The 17,559-nt window shown below is 35.4% G+C and overlaps 1 protein-coding gene across 1 annotated transcript; it reads right to left on the bottom strand.

The window, feature by feature from the left end:
* Positions 1-104: 104 nt before the first annotated feature.
* On the bottom strand, positions 105-17,272 carry LOC137392214 (ubiquitin carboxyl-terminal hydrolase 3-like). The gene is made up of 11 exons (XM_068078870.1): positions 17,092-17,272; positions 16,765-16,912; positions 16,159-16,245; positions 10,853-11,041; positions 4,889-5,047; positions 2,599-2,709; positions 2,000-2,316; positions 1,537-1,655; positions 1,273-1,392; positions 742-812; positions 105-305 (listed from the first exon to the last, which is right to left on the bottom strand). Exons 1-11 carry the CDS (start codon positions 17,246-17,248, stop codon positions 155-157), a joined length of 1,629 nt encoding a protein of 542 aa, XP_067934971.1. The 5' UTR covers positions 17,249-17,272; the 3' UTR covers positions 105-154.
* Positions 17,273-17,559: the final 287 nt, after the last annotated feature.

Below are 17,559 nucleotides of genomic sequence, written 5' to 3'. Positions count from 1 at the left end.
ATGCAATATAAACATATAAAAATGTGGGGCAACTTTAGTATGAGCCAGGATTTTAGGCTAAGCTTTTGATGTTCACTAGTCATCCCACTCCATGCATCGATGACCATTTCCTATAGCTGAAGTTTTATTACAACATTGACCTATGAACATGAGGCTATAACTTTAGCTCTCGCCTAACGTAGAAGAGAATGTAAGCCTTGCTTTTGGTGACAGTTTCCTCCGAGCATACAGTGACTGTACTGTCATTGAAGTGATACCAGGTCTTTTCATGGGTAGCATACGCGGTATAATGCCCGGAACCAGCTCTGAAATACACACATGACATGGTAAGTATTATATACAATTCAGAATCGTAATGCGCAATGTAGGCTTCATTGAATGTATTTTACATGACAATAGCGACAATAAAATGGCATCAAGAATACCAGCACAACTAAATTTTAGTGAGCTTCGCCATGAATTTCTGTCTATGAATGTTACCATGATTAATTTTGCAATGCAAAACCTGTGCAGGTCTGAGCTTTTATATGATGAAAAAAGCTGTATAGCCTTTAGACATTTGTATGCATTTTAGATGGAAGGATGAGAGGCTGAAGTTGTAACCAGATTAACCTTGACCTCAATTTAGAACTACAATTGGCTCAAGAACATAGTCGATAAACTCGAAAATACCAAACTCAGTCTCGTAGTGATTACGAATACATGATTTCCGTCAAACCTACTAGAATTACAATTGCTCACCCTGATCCATGATGGACAACAACAGCTGCTAGGTCATACTCTGTACTGCCAGTATTATCTCGTGTTCTTCTCTGTAAACACAATTGCCATTCTCAACTTTTATAGTTCTACCATAAAAGCATAAAAAAGATAAAAGCTAGTGTGAACACGATTGAGTCAATGCAAAAATATTTATCTTTCGTTCAGTTAGAATCTCGCAAATGATTGGATTAGATTATTCAGTTCTCCTAAATCCCACCTTAAAAGCAGATTATGTATGAATTGAAGAATACGAAGAAAATCCCTTCAGGACAAAATTATATACAGTCTACCCTGTAGTATGTAAGTATATACAGTCTACCCTGTAGTGTGTAAGTACAGTATGTATATACAGTCTACCCTATGGTGTGTAAGTACAGTACAGTATGTATATAAAAACCTACCCTGTAGTGTGTAGGTGCAGTACAGTATGTATATACAGTCTACCCTGTAGTGTGTAGGTGCTAATGATAATTCCTTAATCGATGCAGAATGGATGTTAACGAAACTCACCAAGTTACAGAGTTGGTATGCACTCATGTCCAGCCCTGATATGGGAAACTCAACGTATGTTTCTATTTTTGTTCGTAAATAGGAGCTCCATCTAAATCTCTTGAGGTGTAGACAGAGAACCTAGCAGGGGACACAAATTTTAAGAAAATGCTTGAATATCTCTTTTTAGCTATATTTTCACCATTTAGTCCTTCTGAATATAATATATAATACTAGCAAATAGTTGTGCCACAGCTTATGATATGACCAGCAAATATTACATACATTGGGCAATCTCTTTAGCCAGAACTTTTTAGTTGAACGCTGCCTTTTCTCGCAGTGACCACATGTGTATCTTTCCGAGTCAGCCAATTCTTCTGTATCAGTGAAACTCCTCAAGCAGTCTATCAATAAAATTAGCACTGATCTCTTGGTCCACGATAGTAAAGATGATAGAAAGACAATAGTAGACTTGGGCCATGTCTGATGCAACAACAAGCATTTCACAAGCTACTGCATCGAGAGCGAGGATTATTCAATAAGTATGAAATGACTGCGTAGAATAAGGGTAGCAAATGTGAGCATATCACTGAATTAGAATAGCGAATGTGAACACATCGGTGAAGAGAGCAGACATGGACACATCGATGAAGACGGGGAGATGTGAACATGTCGCTGAATTAGAATAGCAAATATGAATGTACTGTTGAGTAATGGTAAAAATGAGAATATATAACGAAGCACTAACCCGCGATAGTGCAAGGCACTACTTGAGGAATTGTGTCCCTATCATGTGTCGACGTTGGCTTCGGTTTAATTATGGGTATGTCCAATGAGAGGTCAAGAAATGGGTCAAGCTTGACACTGTTTTTACCACACTCAAGGCAGTGCACTTCGCTCTGCAGCACACCTCCAAATATGGCAGTCACAACTGAATTCTTAACGCCAGCTAGAGATGAGCGTGGCGAGGTAAAAGAGTTGGGAGGAAGAAGAGCGAGCAACTCCTGATGCAGTCTGTCAAGCAAGTACCTCATAAACTCATGGGCATCCTGCTGCTGGTAACCTCTGTAAGAATTTAAATTTGTGATATTCATAAGACCGCAGCCGAACTAGAATTCTGCTTTTCAGAACACATTTCATTGTCTTCGGGTGAAGCAGAAGAAAGCAATATTTTAGGATAGGTGTATGAGTTGATGACGATTAGTCGCCAACCCACAATTCCTATCCGAGCTGTACTTATCAACACACAATTTAAGATTTGTGAAAACAATTATATTAACTTAATTATGAGAGGAACTTGAATAGGTTGACACGCTTATCCTCACATACACAAAATTCGGAACATACCTGAATGTTGGCACAACCTTCCATATAACAGCAAAAAGAGATGCTGGTGAAAGAGCAGTCTTGCTTCTCCTGAGTTCCACAAGTGTCTTACGGAATTCCTCTACTAGCAGCCTATCAAACAAAATAAAAAAGCTTATGGCCCGATGCTTAAAGGTCAGATCAGCAGCGAGCCAGGTCAAATAAGATTCAGCTGACCAGAGGCTTGTGTATGTAAGATACCCGTCTCAATATGTGTGCCTCGAGTCTACCTTGCTATTGGCATGAGATAACAGACTACAATGAGTTCATAAGAATCCTTGTGCATGAGAGCAGGTACTTTAATACTCCCTAGATAATATGAACACTTCATCAAAACATCTGTGTTTTGATATTGCCAGAATTATCTTATTTTATTGCTCCATTAGAGTAATGGTCTCACCAACTAAAGCGGTAACATATGAATTACATGCGATCAGCCTTTTTCGTATGACGACATAAATCTAACAGCAATATAAGTGCAACTAATGACTTGATCGTAGTTGTGTTCCCTTGATATAACATGAATTACCAGAATAACTCTAACAGATAACTAATCATAAGGACCATCAGAAATGTAAGTGGAGTGCAAGTGCACGAGAAAATGTTTAGAATAGTCACTAATGCAAGCCAAAATTGCTTTGAAGGTTGACTTGCAACAAAATTTACATTACAGCTATTTGGTATTAAAAGGTTCACCATGTTTTACTCTACTGTGTTGTAGGTGCAAAATATGTGGAAAGGTGATTACAAGCTCTTAAAAGCTCAAAAACGAACAGAAAATCGCAGCCACACGAGACCGCCGTAGTTTGGATTCTCTTTTCAAAACGGCTCAAATGTGACGTAGTTGTGAGAGATGGTTTCTGTTTACACTTTCATGCAACCTTATTCGTCGAAATATTTTCACAAATATACTTCACGCATTCAATAACACCATTTCTATTGTTCTTACGCGTCTGTTTTATCGTCATCGTAATGCTGTCACTTTTAGCAGTGATATCTTATAACTTACCGTAAAAATTCATTTAATTTTTTTGAGCTTTTAAGAGCTTGTAATTACATTTCCACATATTTTAAACCTACAACACAGCAGAGTAAGACATGGTGAACCTTTTGATACCAAATAACTGTAATGTAAATCTTGTTGCAAGTCAACCTTTAAAAATATTTGTATTGTTTTTAGGCTAATATTTTATGATGATAATCTACAACTCACTATGTTTAGTAAATGCACTTAAGAAAGCCAAACATTGAATTATTGTTAGCAGTCTTGCTGATATGAAGCGAGAGTGAAGGTACGGCCACACGTAACGATTTTTTTGTTGGTCCTGACCGAAATCATGAATTGAACGAAAAGCACAAAATTATTCGGCCGAAATTCACAGAATTGTCCGAGCTGTGCACACACACCGAAATTGTCAACGAAATGCTTTTAATAGGCTAAACAAATTATTAGCGATCACGATTCTAGCAACTGTTGCAATTTATATAGTCCGAGGCACATAACGCGACACGCAAGAACAATAATAACACAATTCGGCATAATAAATATGATGCAATTGACTTGATTGCGCTAAATATGGCAAGTTTTTGAATGGAAATTATTCTGCTAAATAAAAATTGCTATTATTAAAAAAGAAACTATTCGCAGACATACAGACATAATGCCCGAACAATAGATAACCAACAATAGCGCTATCTAAGCAGCTGCATCGTATGTGCTATGTTGAATTGCACTAGTACTTTTATTGTGTGTCGTAATACGTTTTTTGGACTATACTATTTGCGAAAGCTGGTAGAATCAAGCTCGCTAATAATTTGTTTAGCCAATTAAAAGCATTTCGTCGATGATTTCGGTGTGCGTGCACAGCTCTAACGATTCTGTGAAATTTGGCGGAATAATTCTACTTTTCGTTCATTTCGGTCAGAACCAATGAAAAATCGTTACGTGTGGCCGTACCTTAAATCTAATCGCAACTTACATTAAAATCTACAGCGATTTCAACAGTGAACTTTGACGAATTTAGGTCCAAAGCTTCGATTCATTTTTACTAAATCCATTCTGCAGAGAAAAGCTATGATTACACCCTGACTACACCGAGAGCATAAATTAGAGTTGACATGGTTAACTACTAGTCATTAAAGGAAGCTAAAATAACGGTCCTATGCATACATATGACCGAGGCCGCAAGAAACACTAAAACGAGTAAAGAATAACTCTATTGAAGCAAGGCAAATCGAGCAAAACAATCTATTTAGTTTAATAGAGACCCACACATTATCATTATATTCGGGATTGGACCTTGTCGCAACTGGTCGTCCGACACTTTTTGGGAAATTTTCGAGGTTAGCTGAAGTCTTGGGTGACGGTTTCTTCTGCATCTTTTCTAGCGAAGGGAGTTTCTGTATATACTTGGAAAACTCAGGTATATTACTGCAAAGTAAATTAGCTTTTTGTTAGGTAGAGAAAACAAGGAAAAAATCAAAAGCCCATAAGAACCACAATTGCGAGCATTCTAAATGAATCCTTTTCACTAGCCTTATAAGTAGCATTATTAAAGCAGCTTTCCTTGAGATACATGTGAATGAGCTATATATACATGCGAATGAGCTATATATACATGTGAATGAGCTATATATATACATGTGAATGAGCTATATATACATGCGAATGAGCTATATATACATGTGAATAAGCATATATATATACATGTGAATGAGCTATATATACATGTGAATGAGCTATATATACTTGTGAATGAGCTATATATACATGTGAATGAGCTATATATACATGTGAATGAGCTATATATACATGTGAATGAGCTATATATACATGTGAATGAGCTATATATACATGTGAATGAGCTATATATACATGTGAATGAGCTATATATATACATGTGAATGAGCTATATATACATGCGAATGAGCTATATATACATGTGAATAAGCATATATATACATGTGAATGAGCTATATATACATGTAAATGAGCTATATATACTTGTGAATGAGCTATATATACATGTGAATGAGCATATATATACATGTGAATGAGCTATATATACATGTGAATGAGCTATATATACTTGTGAATGAGCTATATATACATGTGAATGAGCTATATATACATGTGAATGAGCTATATATACATGTGAATGAGCTATATATACATGTGAATGAGCTATATATACATGTGGATGAGCTATATATACATGTGAATGAGCTATATATACATGTGAATGAGCTATATATACATGTGAATGAGCTATATATATACATGTGAATGAGCTATATATATACATGTGAATGAGCTATATATACATGCGAATGAGCTATATATACATGTGAATAAGCATATATATATACATGTGAATGAGCTATATATACATGTGAATGAGCTATATATACTTGTGAATGAGCTATATATACATGTGAATGAGCTATATATACATGTGAATGAGCTATATATACATGTGAATGAGCTATATATACATGTGAATGAGCTATATATACATGTGAATGAGCTATATATACATGTGAATGAGCTATATATATACATGTGAATGAGCTATATATACATGCGAATGAGCTATATATACATGTGAATAAGCATATATATACATGTGAATGAGCTATATATACATGTAAATGAGCTATATATACTTGTGAATGAGCTATATATACATGTGAATGAGCATATATATACATGTGAATGAGCTATATATACATGTGAATGAGCTATATATACTTGTGAATGAGCTATATATACATGTGAATGAGCTATATATACATGTGAATGAGCTATATATACATGTGAATGAGCTATATATACATGTGAATGAGCTATATATACATGTGGATGAGCTATATATACATGTGAATGAGCTATATATACATGTGAATGAGCTATATATACATGTGAATGAGCTATATATACATGTGAATGAGCTATATATACATGCGAATGAGCTATATATACATGTGAATAAGCTATATATACATGTGAATGAGCTATATATACATGCGAATGGGTTATATATACATGTGAATGGGCTATATAAATGCTACTCTTAGAGTGTAACTCTGATTACAGTCAACTCTCAATATATGGAACTATTTTGCGCCAATACTTCATTATATATGCAAACCCTCATATTTTTTTATAATAATACACAGTATTTCGTTTAATTCTTTCTAAAAACCCCAAAAATTATGATAAAAATTTTAAGTAATTATATGAAGCAAAAGCAAATGCATTATATAAAACTATTCTAGAAACTACATGTGAATATAAAAACATAAATTATATATGTAATAAATAAAGTAATAATAAAAAAGGCTTTATTATTAGTTTAATAGAAAGACATGTGTAGGCCTGGCAATGCGTCAGTTCGGAGGAAGAGAGAGTGATAGAAATAAGCAGTGCTATTCAACCTAAATGTCACTCCAACAAGTTTAAATCAACTTTACAAGCATTCAATAAAACCATGTCTATTGTCCTTACACGTCTATTTTATCGTCATTGTAATGCTGACACTTTGAGCACTAGTATCTCAAAACCTAGCCTAAAAATCAGTTTAATTTTTTAACCTTAGCTCGAAGAGGTGCATATCATCCTCTGTTAACCATGAGGAGCCTGTTGGTCACCTGTGATGGTTGAAAAATGCTGCAAAAGATTTTTCGCGTCATTTGGCTGGAAATATGGGTTACATGATCAGATTATGATTAGAAGATTACACCTAGCTGAAACGAAACTGTAAAGTAGCGAGCATCTATATTTGGTAAGGGCTTTCCGGTAGAACCTGAAGTGTTTGTCATAAACTAGTGCTACGAAACGTTTTATATTGAGCCTTTTATTTCACGTGATTTCATATTTTCACAATTTATTTATTATTTCGACTAGACTTTTCACTTTTACTTGCAAAACTAACAATTTGAGAAATTTCCGATGATATATATGATAGTTTATATGATATATATGATATATAGTCTATATGATATATAGGAAATTACTTGCCATGTAGACACAAATATATTGAAAAATTAGTATGTAGAGGTGATTGTAAGACAAGGTTTAACTTTTTTCACTACTATCTACAGCTAGACTGTTTGGAGGGACTGAGCAGCGCAGATAATACCAGGATTACTTCTTTCATGCGTGTCTACAGCATCAGAACAAACCACGCAGTAAGCAGTAATGTTGTGAAAAATTTATCACATGTGTGTGTGTGTGCGCGCGGCGCGCGCATGATCTTGATCGCGAAATAAAACAGCTTTAAATCAGATATGCTTGTTACCACACTCATTCCATATAAAGAGACTACTAGATGAATGCCAGGCGATGCGTGAGTAATAAAAAATTCTTGGCACAGCAAAATTATTTTTATTTAACATATACAACATTTACCATCATAACTTTTAAATTTCATATCATGAGTAAAGTGTTTTGTGCAGTTCAAATGAATTAAAAGAAAACTAAAACAACTGTAAAGACATTTAAATGTGAAATAAATGGCTAGATAAAGTGTGATTTGTTACAATAGCTATAATGAAAAGTGAATTGATACTGATACAATCAGAATGAACTGAAAAAAAAAATTATGAATACTTTGAATCAATAAGCAAGAGTATTTAAAAGTGTGTCCATAAAAAGGTTACCGATGCTGCGGAAACTATCCATAAAATATTTGAATACGTCTATACTGGTACCTCTTGATAGTCAATACTGGCACAAACGTAAAAATGAGATATCGAAATTGCATCAATTAGTGAAGCACATGAGGGTACTTTGTCTGACCGCACCGAGAGAGAATGGAGAGGCAATTCCTGCTAGTGAATGACCATGTGAACATTTTTTAGTTTTTCAACTTCTAGCGATGGACCTTTGCAATAGCTAGAAATTGAAAATTGAAATTATGTAGTTGCCCTGTAACGGAACATTTGAGATTGAAACGGCAAAATTGAAAATTACAAATAAAGAAAAATGAATTTTGAAAAAGATTTCAAAAGAACAAACGCAAGAGATAATATTAATTCATAATAAAGCGTACATATTTAGCCTTAATTGCAATAAGTATACCATAGATGAGCTGTGCCATGTAAGGATGGCTTAGCCTTGTGGTTAGGTGCAAGTGTTTGCATACTTGCCATTGCATTCATCGAGAGTTCAATACCAGTACAGTGGGGACCTTTTATTGCAAGTGCAAGATTTTAATCACTAGCTAGACACATCGACAACAGAAAACCAACAAAAGACTAACTTTGAGATTTCCAGTGAAACCTTTATTTGAATGCCATGGCGCTCTATCGTTCAACTCTTCTCCTATAATCAAATAGGCGGTCAAATGGAGGTGGCGTTCAAATGGAGGCTGGGGTTTTATTTTTCAAATAGCTCGTCGGAAATTAGGGAAGATAAATTTAACTCTTTTACGGGCAAGACAAATGTTGCTTATATTTTGCACTTTGTTTCGGGCAGAGCAACATTAACCCTTTTGGATGCAATAAATCTGCTAACTTACCTCCAAATTGTCAAAGATCTCTTAATAAACATGCATTGAGAAGCCGACAAATAACTCTACCAGTTGATATCTATTGCTTACAATTAACCTGCAATTATATTATAACTTGTGGCCCTGCAATTTTGACAATATATTTTCATTTTATAACTGTACTTGATGATGTTGCATAAAAGCTCATTGCACTCATTGATATGTTTGCTACAGTTTGCAGCCAGAACTGGCTTTTTATATGAAATAAAAGAGGAGTTATGAGCAGCGATCCATTGTAAGCCGTGCTAAGGTAACCGCAAGGATGCTATCAAATAATATGCTATAAATCTGCAAATTTGTAAGTTATATAATAATAATCTATCAAACGCTACAAATATATGTATTTAAGAACAAGTAGCATAAACGAACCATACTTATAATACATGCAGAAACAAAAATTAATATTTTTGAAATAAAAATATTTGCATCATTTGCTTGGCTAGCCGCGTTTTGAGTGTTGCTTTTGATGGAACAAACATCTTCTGGTTGGTCAATACCTTCCACAATGTCTTCTGACCTCAAATCTTCTTGTGCACTGCTGAACTAGTCGATATTTGCATCCAAACGATTTTTTGAACAAAGCAAAACTTTGCATTTCATACAAATGATAAACTTTTAGTAGCATCACTAAGAACAACTTTCACCATGTTGCTTTTCATATACCGTTTTTAATATACATCGAAGTATCAAGTTAAACAAAGAACTACTATTAGCCTGATACAGTTACAGTATCAATTATTTCTATGGTGTTGCCTTCAAAATTTTAACGAAAAAAATGAAAATCGTTGTGGTTGAAAAACGAACTTTGATTCGAACAGAAACAACGAAAGAATTAATTGTTATTGATGTAATCGAGTCATTACTAGTATAATTTTGAGGACACTTTTCTACTGATCACTTGCTATTATAGATGCTGCGTGAAGATCAAAGGTCAAAAGGTCAAATCTAAATGAAGTTTAATTAAAGGATGGTTTTCTATTTTTCAATGGTTCTCCCATAGAGGCGGTAAATGGAGGTGGCGTTAAAATTAAGGTGGCAGTTCTATTAAAGGTTTTACAGTATGTATATAGATAAGCCTTTTAAGAGAGCCAGTAATCTTTTTGGTTACTAATAACTTCCTTGAGTACAGAGCTAATGGAGAGAAGCCTTACACTAACGTTTTTCCAAAGCATCTTGATACCTGTATACATTAAAGAATTATCTGTTAAAGATTCAGCAGATAATTTAGCCACTAAATAAACTGCGTGTGTGTGGCAGAGAACTGCTGTCAACCGCTACCACGCACACACACACACACATACACACGCACACACAACACACGCACACATACACACACGCAAACTTCTGTCAAGTATATTTTAAAGATCAAGTGGAACAAGCGGTGACGATATTCTCAGTCTGACAGCAGTTTCAGCCACCGCATAGTAAACTAGCATTAATTTTATGTTAATTTATACGAGGCCAATGTGGTTTGAGAGTCTGGATATCAAGTGCGATTGGTAGCCTTTTAATCTGTGTTGATTGAGAGAAGCAGGCAGGTGGTAGTACCCCAGAAGACATAACAGCTATTATCTTATACAAATCCTGTTTTCTCCAGCAGCTTCCCATAAAAATCGTTTGAAAGAACTCAGAAAACCTAGGAACACTACTGGTCTAACTCAGCCAATATACTGCGACACACATACTTGAGGGACTGTAACACAGCATTCATGAAGCATGTATTGCCTAGGTTTCTCAGCCCGACTGTTTTGGGATGAGCTGGTTTGCGCTTTTTATGGCTTGTGTGAGAGCTATGATGATTTCCTGATCGTTTCCTAATATGGTCTTTGTTGTTTTCTGTGTCCTTCTCATTCTCCAAGTCTAGGATATTGTAGCTGAAACATAAAAACAGAGTTAAATGGCAAGATCCAATGGCAGTAGGAAAAGTGTGATTTGCCTGCATCTCTTGAACAGCATGTGAGAGGACAATGTCAAACAAGCATGTGAGAGGACAATGTCAAACAAGCATGTGAGAGGACAATGTCAAACAAGACAAGAATACAAAAATTAGCCTACATCCATGTACACCACAGTGTGATATTGTGTGATGTGATAGGTGTATGATATCACATCTATGTACACCACAGTGTGATATTGTGTGATGTGATATGTGTATGATATCACATCTATGTACACCACAGTGTGATATTGTGTGATGTGATATGTGTATGATATCACATCTATGTACATCACAGTGTGTTATTGTGTAAAATTGAATCCAATGCAGTTTTTGTGTTATGCCTGTTCAACCCTTTAGATTCATGTATTCAGCTTTTCTTTTATTTCCAACTATCAAATGTTGATCAAGGTTATGCATTTAATTTAAGTTCCTTGGCAAGGACAATGATTATCAGAGACAAGACAATAATGGCTGCATTTAGGTGACAGCATTTAGCTTTTACAGATTTACCAAAACCGAAAAAATGAGCTAACGACAAATTAGAAATTGAAACGGAATATTTGAAAATTACAAATTAAAAAACTAAGATGTTATGGTAAAAATTAGTAAAATAAACAGTAACTTTAGTGTATTCAGTGGTTATGATCTGCAATAAAATATAACATTACCACACACTATGTGCAGTACAGTACTTACAGCAGGAGTTCTTACCTTCGAAACAGACTTGTAATATAAACGCTGAATCTAACTTAGATGAATATAGTTTACTAAACACATACTTAGTTTTAGTATGTATTTTGCTAAACATCAAACCTGTAACTAAAATTTTACCACTTGTCTGTTTGCAAATTCGTTTTTACTATAATGAATAACGCTGAACTGAGATAGCTTCATCTCTTTCCGGCGTTGCCAGAGGTATTTTGGCAAATAGCATATCGACATTTTTGTTATTTCGTCGTAATCAGTACAACAATCGCCAAATTTGAATTTCGAGAGAAGTTTCTGTTGATATTGCATAGTGGAAAACAAGTTTGCTCTGATGAAAAAATTATGAAAAAGTATAGTGTTTAATAGTTAGGTAACAGAATCTTATCACATGGGCATCGTAACCCGTGGGTGCACTGTATTAATTAATACGTAATTTAGCGTGTGCAATCGGGAAAAGGGTATACAGTATATAGTAAGAGCTATGGAATGATAAGAACTGCGTAGCCTTGTGGTTAGATGAGCGTGTCTACAAACTTGTGGTTGTAATCTTCGTGAGTTCTAATCCAGCTCGAAACGAACTGTTCATTCCTAGATTTTTATAGCTATAGCTAGACAGACAAGGAACGACAGATAACAACTTTGAGATTTATATATACAGATATGGTAAGCCGAATGGTATATAGATATATACACCTTATATACAAGCCCTTCAGCTCACCTGCTTGACTTAAAACTATATATATTTATATACATGTGAGACATATATACAGTCAAACATGGATAACTCGAACTTCACGGGACCGAGCGAAAGTGTTCAAATTATCAGAGCGTTCAAGTTATCAGAGCACTGTCACAAGTCCATGTATTTACTTATTTATTAGTAGATACATGTACACATACAAACTATAATATAAATCAAAAGCACGAAGGCTTGTTTCAAATTAAATGCTTCTAATGTAAAGTTTAAAACGTTTTTATCAGAAAGTATAGAGATTTTTCTATCACTTGAGATTGGTTTGTTGTTTGAGGTGATGTTATTGCCACGACGTTTTTTAGATTGACATTGGCAAAACTTGATCGTTGTTGAAATGCTCAAAAGAAAAGACATCTTTTTCTTTTGAGCGTTTTACCCACGATCAATTTTGCCGATTTTTCTTGAAGTTTATGCAAAGATTACCTCACTTTACCTTCCTTCCGAAAGGCGATCGCTAAGCGTATGTTTGGTATAAATTAAATTTCACCAAACCTTTAGAAAAGTCGTTGACAAAAATATTTTGCCGATGGTGGTAATAACGACGCCTATGAATTACGAAAAGTTGAGGTTTACCTCTATGGCTTGGAATAAAGTGATTTTCTAAAGCGATAACAACCGTTTTGGTAGCCGTTGGGCAAAAAACAGTTCGAGTTAAAAGTGTTGAGTTCGAGTTATCTATAGCAATTTATCATTACGTGGGAATGGACCAAAGAAACCGTTCGAATTAACCACGTGTTCGAGCTATCCGTGGGCGAGCTATCCATGTTTGACTGTATACGTATTTATGTTAGGTATATATTTCACATATATTATACTGGTTGTGAGATATATATTTCTCACAACTAGGCTAAAGAAATGACTTGTGTTAGCAGCAAACATCATGGTTCCTAAGTCCAACAGGTGAGACGAAGAGCTTAATTCAAGGTATTGTGAAGACAAAACGTCCATCAGATAATGACAAGTAGATGCTACTAGAAAGGGACATCACTCATCCGCAAGTTATTTTTACGGTTAGATATAAGTTGTAACATCTGCAGTGATGTAAATGCGAGTAAATTAGACCAGTCGAAAGATACAATCAGCTTGAGTATATAATTTTTCACTGCTTCAGATTTGTGATAGAATTGTCTACTGGTTAACGATCGCTGATTGGTTTTTTAGTTATAACTCTTGTATAAATAAAACTTAACAATATTTAGCTTTCAAGATTTCTTAGACCTGAACAAGCTGGTCATGGCTTCAAATTGTCACACCAAGTGGGGCGCCTGACATGCTAGAAGTTTATACCAACTACAGGCACTGATCTCTGAATTGAGTCGAGTTTAACACCGGTAGTTATCTAAGAGAGGACAGTAGAAAATCTCTGAGTACAACAACGCATCGGGCTACAATAAAACAGTGATATACTAACTTCCGTTTTACTGCTTGTATTATTTTGCGCAAGAGTCATAGTCGTCAATATATATCTGACCACATGTTGTATACTAATTATGTTCATATGTTCATACGATTGGCATATGTTCATATGCCAATCAAGTTTCCTGATAATTTACAACACAAGCTCTGGCTGAAACCCCATGCAATATTTACTGGAAAGCTGATGGCAATAACTGACACCAACCTTTATATAAGCACTTTTGAAGCCATTTATTTGCTAATCTTATTTGTATCTGTAAAAAGCTGCAGGAGGTTTTGCTTTGGTAGCAAGAAAGCAGCATAACGCTTACCCATAGCCGCCTATAGGCAAAAAAGGTTTATAGCCATGTGAAAACCATAACCTGTTAAGAACACTACAAAAGGCCGTGAGAGGCTCCATAACTTTGTTGGAGGCGCCAAACCTTACAAGTATCGTAAGTACACGCATTTAACATTTTCAAGATGGAAATATATGCATTACATAAGTAAAATATAAAATGTGCTATCTTGGTCAAACCCTGGTGAATGCCTTGCCAAACAATTGAGATTCAATGGAAGGCAAGTTTAGAACCACTGATATATGCCATGGAGACTGCTGACCTAGTATGTGTTTGCTTAAGTATTGCTCGTCTGAATAATAAAACTGTGGTACAACGTTTTGCATATTGACTCGATTCACGTTGTGCCTCGCTAGATCGCAAATACTGATCTACCCTTGCCCAATTGCTAATTTAATACCGAATTATGTCCATTTTTAAAAGTCTTTTACTGCAAGTAAAATTGGCGTTATCGATGCATCAATTGGAGCCAAATTGGTTCCAAAAACCTAAATATTTAATTTAGATATTTAATGCAGCAAATCTTTTATTTTAGTTGAAGCTACCAGATGTAGTTTATAATGTTATAGTAAAATATAATAGCTAGCTGCAGCTCATCATAATCACATGTAAGGCTGACGAATAGTATCAAAATAAACAATGAATCGACAACAGAATTTACAATGTTGTTTTTTCGACTAATTACTGATGTACAGCCCGATCCTAGTTTTCAACCAAAAACTGCTATAGATTGATGATAAAAAGCAAATTGTCCCAATTCTACAATGGTTTGTCCAATACAAATCATTTTAATCAGTTTAGTGCCTAGAAAATGATTTTTCTAAACATTTTTTTTATATTTCACACCGTAAAATGTATGACAAGAAATTTTTAATATATAATATCGCGCATTGAGTTTATCACAAATGCTTCATTCATAGAGGAGGCTACGGACTGTATTGCCATATCTGTAGTAGCTTGTGTTGCAGCTTCATTTCCACAGGATTTTCAGTTAATCTTATCTCATTAGATTAGCTCTTTTTATTGCTTAACTCAACTCTTTTTCCAACCAATTATCTCACAGTTTTATCTTATCTGCGTTTGAGTCGCAAACTTTCCGAAACAAAAATCTAAAATTTTTGTGTAAACTATAAATTGTTTGAAATCAGAAACGATAAAAACCTGAGGTAAAAATGTACAACTAATGATTGTAGAAAATGTCAACAAGTACACGCGAAAGCCTCCAGCCCTTTCATGACTATCAGGCTGAGGGATAGCTAACTTCCTCGTGTGAGATAAAAGCGTAATATGATTATTGATTGCTTCAAAATCATCAGATAAAGTTCTGTGCATTTTCATTGTCTACAAATTCAGATTTATTGTTTAAGAATGTTTTTGTATTGTCAATTGTTGTAGTCTGCCAAATAAAAATGATTGGCTATAACCTTTTACCAACTTGATTGATTTAAATAAAAAGCTAGCAAGTATATTCACAAGACTAGCAGTTTTCTATTTCATAACTGTGGCTACGGAGGTATAACAGTACACCCTAAAGGGTCATCATTATCGCTTCATGTTTACTAGCAATATAACTCTACTAACCAGAGGCTAAACAATTGTAAGCGTCACATTTTTCATATTTAAATGCCACATTCATTGCTCTTCATACTAATACTTCATGAGCTTAACCAGGAGTGCATCCACTACCTAGCGGATGAACACGATCAGTAGCAGCGCCAGTCAGTTGGAAGTAAGGCAATTTTGAGATGAGAATGTTCATCTACCTATTAAAAGATAAGTGGTTACAGAAAACCGATGCATGGAGAACAAGGGTTACATATAGTTGAACGGACTTACTCTGGATCCAAAAACTGGAAGAAGCTTCGGAGGTTAGCCACCTTAGGAGAATCTGAATCGTTCACAATATATTCATCGCACTCATAACTAAAACAGCAGTTAAAACTGCGATAGTGCAGATAAAAGCTGCCGATACAAATGCTGCCAACACAAATGGTATCAAAACAACTGTTGCCAACACAACTAGCACCGACAACTGCTACTAACGCAACTGTTGCCAACACCGCTAGCACTGACAACTGCTACTAACGCGATTGTTGCCAACACAGCTAGCACTGACAACTGCTACTAACGCAACTGTTGCCAACACAGCTAGCACTGACAACTGCTACTAACGCAACTGTTGCTAACACAGCTAGCACCGACAACTGCTACTAACGCAACTGTTGCCAACACAACTAGCACCGACAACTGCTACTAACGCAACTGTTGCCAACACAACTAGCACCGACAACTGCTACTAACGCAACTAGTGCCAACACAATAGCACTTTGAAATATATACTGTACATAGCAAACATAACACATTATGGAAGTTGAGACTAATGAACACTAGTTGGAGAAAAATAGAAAAGTGGAAATAAGGAGCAAAAGGAATTCTGTTCACCAGTATATAGCATATGTTGTTGTGTCCAGACAAACACAGTGCTGATTTTTATGCTCATAATGGCTTTTCATGTGCGCTTTGGCATATCGACCACACGCCACTTCACCACATAGGCAGCAACACCATAAGGAGCTGTCTACATCACATCCTGGCAAAATATGATACACTATGTAATGAATATTATGGACACGTATGTAATGCAAACTTGCAACATAAAGGAGTTTCAAATAGCATAAACACACTTATGCTGCATGAGAAGCCTCATTACGGTAGTTTAGAACTCCAGGAACGAATGAAGCCGAACATGAATATACAGAATGTATTTACCCTTGACTTGGCAGACTAACTTAAAAGGAGTTTTGCCTCGTCTGTCACTTGTTTCGCTAGAATTGGAAGAATCAGTAGAAGTACGAGCTTTTTTGAAGGCCCGAGCTCCTACGGGTTCTGATACACGTGCTGCGCTTAATAAATGTGGACACTCCATTGATGTGTTCAACCCCCAAAACTCCTGCAAAGAAACAGGTGGCCGTGCATCCTTGTATACAACAACTCACACATACATGTACATATCCAACTGAGCGCAATATCCAGCTGACGGTAAAAACTGATGTCCATTATTAAACAAAGGAAATAGATGGTTTAAGGGGTGGCCAGATATCAAAAAAGTTTTTGTCGAAGTTTCATTTGAAAAAATCAGTTGAAGCAGCAGAAGCCAAAAATGTGTAAACTATTAAATTGGCCAACTTGGTGCTAGCAAACACAAATACCAATTACTGTTTTACTACTGGATTATCT

Source organism: Watersipora subatra, chromosome 3 (assembly GCF_963576615.1).
Source record: "Watersipora subatra chromosome 3, tzWatSuba1.1, whole genome shotgun sequence".
In the NCBI taxonomy this organism is placed as follows: domain Eukaryota; kingdom Metazoa; phylum Bryozoa; class Gymnolaemata; order Cheilostomatida; family Watersiporidae; genus Watersipora; species Watersipora subatra.
Note: the sequence above shows the minus strand (reverse complement) of the source record. Positions and strands in the feature narration are given on the sequence as shown.